This window comes from Salvelinus namaycush, chromosome 31 (assembly GCF_016432855.1).
Source record: "Salvelinus namaycush isolate Seneca chromosome 31, SaNama_1.0, whole genome shotgun sequence".
Classification (NCBI taxonomy): Eukaryota; Metazoa; Chordata; class Actinopteri; order Salmoniformes; family Salmonidae; genus Salvelinus; species Salvelinus namaycush.
The window spans coordinates 16371779-16377096 of record NC_052337.1 but is presented as its reverse complement, the minus strand read 5'-3'; the positions used below and the strand labels follow the sequence as shown (position 1 = coordinate 16377096).

At 42.8% G+C, this 5318-nt stretch overlaps 1 protein-coding gene across 1 annotated transcript; it reads right to left on the bottom strand.

The window, feature by feature from the left end:
• Positions 1-2565: 2565 nt before the first annotated feature.
• LOC120026238 (proteinase-activated receptor 2-like) lies at positions 2566-5318 on the bottom strand. The gene is made up of 2 exons (XM_038971060.1): positions 5255-5318; positions 2566-4325 (listed from the first exon to the last, which is right to left on the bottom strand). The coding sequence occupies exons 1-2, from the start codon at positions 5316-5318 to the stop codon at positions 3247-3249; spliced, it is 1143 nt and encodes a 380-aa protein (XP_038826988.1). The 3' UTR covers positions 2566-3246.

Below are 5318 nucleotides of genomic sequence, written 5' to 3'. Positions count from 1 at the left end.
AGCACGGTGGTGGCAGCATCATGCTGTGGGAGACTAGTCAGTATCGAGGGAAAGATGAACGGAGCAATGTACAGAGAGATCCTTGATGAAAACCTGCTCCAGACCACTCAGGACCTCAGACTGGGGCGATGGTTCACCTTCCAAAAGGACAACGACCCTAAACACACAGCCAAAACAATCCAGGAGTGGCTTCGGGACAAGTCTCTGAATGTCCTTGAATGGCCCAGCCAGAGCCCGGACCTGAACCCGATTGAGCAGCTCTGGAGAGAACTGAAAATAGCTGTGCAGCGATGCTCCCCATCCAACCTGACAGAGCTTGAGAGGATATGCAGAGAAGAATGGGAGAAACTCCCCAAATACAGGTGTGCCAAGCTTGTAGCGTCATACCCAAGAAGATTTCAACAAAGTACTGAGTAAAGGTAAATTTGATATATTTCTTTTTTTCTTCCCAAAAATGAAAAAAACAAAACAGTTTTTGCTTTGTCATTATGGGGTATTGTGTGTAGATTGATGAGGGGGAAAAACTATTTAATACATTTTAGAATAAGGCTGTAACGTAACAAAATGTGGAAAAAGTCAAGGGGGACAATTACAGAAATTTGAACAACAAGACACACCAGAATGGCATTCCAAGAGGTGTTGAGTGTTTCAGAGGGGTCCAGTTTCCATCCTGACTTAAATCTGCTTGAAAATCAAAGACTGTTTGCCTTCATCAATGATTCCCAACCAAATGCACTGAGTTTGAGCAATTTTGACAAAAACAATGGATATAATGTTAACTTTTGTCAATAGGGGGCGCTATTTTCACTTTGTAAAAAATCGTTCCCAAATTAAACTGCCTCGTACTCAATTCTTGCTCGTACAATATGCATATTATTATTACTATTGGATAGAAAACACTCTCTAGTTTCTAAAACCGTTTGAATTATATCTGTGAGTAAAACAGAACTCATTTTGCAGCAAACTTCCTGTCAGGAAGGGTAAAAAATCTGTTCCAAGGCCATCCTATTAATTTGCCTGAAATCTATGGATCTACATGCACTGCATACGCCTTCCACTAGATGTCACGAGGCAGTGAGAGGTGGAATGGGGTGTATAGCTTGATCTGAGGCCGAACAAGAGCTTTTGGAATGACGTGACCAGACTTTTCATTGTTCAGGAAGGCGCGAGAAGGGACCCAAGGTTGCGTTCTGAAAAGCTTTCTGTATAGACGTTAGATATCTCCGGCTCTGATTTTATTTGATATATGTGTTAAAAACATCATAAAGTAGTTATTTTAAACTGAGTTATATCAGTTTATATCAGTTTATTGCGATTTTCGGCATTTTCTTTTCTTTGCGTTATGGTGAAGTTGGACACTCCTGCGCCACATGGCTAGCTTTGGTTGCTAATTCGACAGGTGAAGAGGACATTCTACAACCAAACAACGATTATTCTGGACAAAGGACAACTTGTACAACATTCTGATGGAAGCTCATCAAAAGTAGGAACCATTTATGATGTTATTTCGTATTTCTGTCGAAAATGTGTAGTCGTATTTTCCGCCCTGATTTTGGGCGCTGTCTCGCTATAACGTAAGCTGTATGTCATACTAAAGTTATTTTTAAAAATCTAACACAGCGGTTGCATTAAGAACTAGTGTATCTTTCATTTGCTGTCCAACATGTATTTTTTAGTAAAGTTTATGATTAGTTATTTGATTAGATTAGGTGCCTCTCCAAGATTTCTCCGGACAATTTTTTTGCATTTTGACTACGTATTCACATTGTAAAACCAGGATTTGTACCGCTAAATATGCACATTTTTGAACAAACCATATATGTATTGTGTAATATGATGTTATAGGACTGTCACCTGATGAAGATTGTGAAGGTTAGTGAATAAATTTATATCTTTTGCTGGTTTTTTCGCTATCGCTACCGTTGCGTTGAATGAATGCGGTTGTGTGGTTGGCTATTGTAGTAAGCTAATATAATGCTATATTGTGTTTTTGCTGTAAAACACTTAAAAAATCTGAAATATTGGCTGGATTCACAAGATGTTTGTCTTTCATTTGCTGTACACCATGTATTTTTCATAAATGTTTTATGATGAGTATTTAGGTATTTCACGTTGGTCTCTGTAGTTATTCTAGCTGCTTTGGTGAGATTTGTGATGGTGGCTGCAATGTAAAACTATGATTTATACCTGAAATATGCACATTTTTCGAACAAAGCATATGCTATACAATAAATCTGTTATAAGACTGTCATCTGATGAAGTTGTTTCTTGGTTAGTGACTATTTATATCTTTATTTGGTCGGATTTGTGATAGCTACCTATGCGGTAAAAAAATTGTGAAAATATGCGGTTGAGTCTTTTGCTATTGTGGTTAGCTAATAGAAATACATATTGTGTTTTCGCTGTAAAACATTTTAAAAATCGGAAATGATGGCTGGATTCACAAGATGTTTATCTTTCATTTGGTGTCTTGGACATGTGATTTCATGAAAATTATATTATATGATATCCCTGTCGCGTTAGGCTAGGCTATGCTAGTCAGCTTTTTTGATGGGGGGATCCCGGATCCGGGTTTGTGACTCGTGTTAAGCTAAGAGTAGGTAGAATGTTATTCAAAATGACTTTCAGCTGGAATTGCTGCCAAAGGTGCTTCCACTAAGTGTTAACTATGGGATGTGAATACAAACAAGACATCTTTGTTTATTTTTTTCAAACATTGTCTATACCTTTTCTTTCACTTTGAAAATGTCAAGCAGGTGGTATAGAAAATGCCATAACTGTGCAAGGGGTGTGTAGACTTTCACTATGTACTGTAGGTGAATGGCTCACTTAAAGAAGTGAAGGGTCAGTGCAGGGCACTGAGAACTAAGTTGACAGTTTCGGAGAGCTCCACGCTGGAACAAACTTAATGGACATCTGATTGTCTAAACGTGGAGGATGGATCAGTAACGTGGAATAAAAACAATTTGCCTCATCACTCTTACTAATTTTGCCCTCTATATAAAACAAACAAAATCTCCATGTAAATATCATGTATGAGGGAAGAGAAGCCAATGTAACACAAGCACATAATATGAAGTAGTCTGTGGTTGCATCTCAGTTTAAAATGGCACCTTTTCCATTAATAATGATGAAACAAGTCAGGTGAAAGCAACATGGCAGATGGTCACCAGCTATTCCCTTTCACCCGTCCAGTACTTTAAAAACATCAGTACAGCCAACTTCCATCTCCACATGACAACCCCCTTAACAGGAGCTGCTCTGTGTGTTCCCTGAGTCTGACATGTAGGTGCTTTTTTTCTTGGAGTACTTAAGAGCGCTGAACGAGACCCTCATCCTCGCCACTGTCCTCTCACTGCGGCACCTCAGCGTGTTCTTCACGTGCTCCCTGAACTCCTCTGAGATGAAGTAGTAGATGAATGGATCCACACAGCTGTTGAGGGCGGCCAGACACAGGGTGGTGATGTAAAAGCCGTAGCCATCGTTCACTACTCCGGCCAGCAGGAGGGAGTAGTGCACAAGCAGCATGATGTTACTGGGGGTGAAACAGACCAGGAACATGACCAGCACAGTAATGATGAGCACCACAGCCTTGCGCCGATTCTTGGTGATGCTGCTGTCCGTCATTGAGTTCCTCAGGGACTTGAGCATCAGAACGTAGGCCACCACGCACACCACAGTGGGAACTACAAATCCAAGGGTTCCCATGGTCAGGAAGTAGCCGACGGCCATGCTATTCTGGCTGGGCCGGACGACGTCGTGGCAGGTGGTGATGTTGAGGTTGGTCACCTTGACTGTCTGGTCATAGAGGTAGAGAGGGGTGGTCAGCAGCCAGACCCCCACCCAGACTGCGACCGAGACACCGATGGCTACATGGTTGTTCCTACAATCCTGGGAGAGGGGGTAAACGATGGCCCAGTAGCGCTGGACACTGATACAGGTGATGAAGAGGATGGAGCAGTACATGTTCCCATAGAAGAAGCCCACCACGACTTTACACAGCCTCTCTCCATAGATCCAGTCGTTACCGTTGAAGTGGTAGGCGATCTTCAGAGGCGTCCAGATGACAAAGAGCAGGTCAGACAGAGCCAGGTTGGCCATGTAGATGGTGGCAGGGTGCTTCTTCTTGGTCCGGAACAGGAAGACCCAGATGGCCATGGTGTTGGTGGGCAGCCCCACAGCAAACACCACTATGTAGACGATGGGGAGGAACACCGTGGTCAGATGACTGTCCAGAACCATGAGGGCCGTCAGGGAGACCCCCACCCCCTCCATTGTCTCGTTCCCTGAGAATCCTTGGTCGTCAACTGCAGCATTAAAACGCTCTGAGAAAGAGGCGAGAAACAAGGGGATTATAAACAGGACTGTTTAAGGACTTCCAACAATGAGGTTACAATGTATGCCATTTGAATACAATAGACATTTGTGACTTATTTACTTCGCTGTCAGGTAGATGCCTCGATTATTACTTTTTTATTGTTGTTATGTCAACTATATCAAAAGTAACATTTATTTGAAATCAACTAATAAGACGCCAGAGGGGTAAACAAAAAGTAGGAACAAGGAGAATAAGGATAAGTGGGCAATGTCTACTTAACTCAACAACCAAAAAACACATACTGTATTTGTTTTCTTTATGAACCAGAAAAAGTTATTTCTGGTCATCAAGGTTAGCTGGCTAATTCATTGATCCTGCTTTGTAGTATACTCCTTAAAGTGGTCATTTTCAGTAAAAAAATATCAATATTGTATATGATGGTGTTCCTTCATCTGAGTTTTTCGGGGGCGAATGACAGTCAACCGGTGTCCTAGCTAGCTAGCTACCGGTGTCACTCCCAGTCTGCTTTGTGCCGGAGTCTTCCTAGCTAGCTAGCACACAGTGTCCTTCGCTCCCGCCTGCAGAACATCTACCCTCGCCGTTGTTAACAGAACTGTGGGAAAGCAGTGCCCAACAGGCAGGGGCGAAGGACACTGTCTACTGGTATCCTAGCTATTGCCAGCTAACTATCTATCCCACCTGCTGTGTATCAGAGTCCTAGCTAGCTAACGAGCTAGCACCCAGTGTCCTAAACACCTGCCGAACACCTACAACACTGACCCTCGCCGTCATTAACAGAACTGCGGGAAAACAGGCGGGGGCAAAGTACACAGTTTACCGGTGTGCTAGCTAGCTATCTCTCCCGCCTGCTGTGTACCAAGTCCTAGCTTGCTAACTAGCTAGCTAGCACCCTGGTTCCTAAACACCTGCTCTCACCCTTGTTAACAGAACTGCTGGAAACAGTGCCTGACAGGCTGGGGCAGAGGACAGTATCTACCAT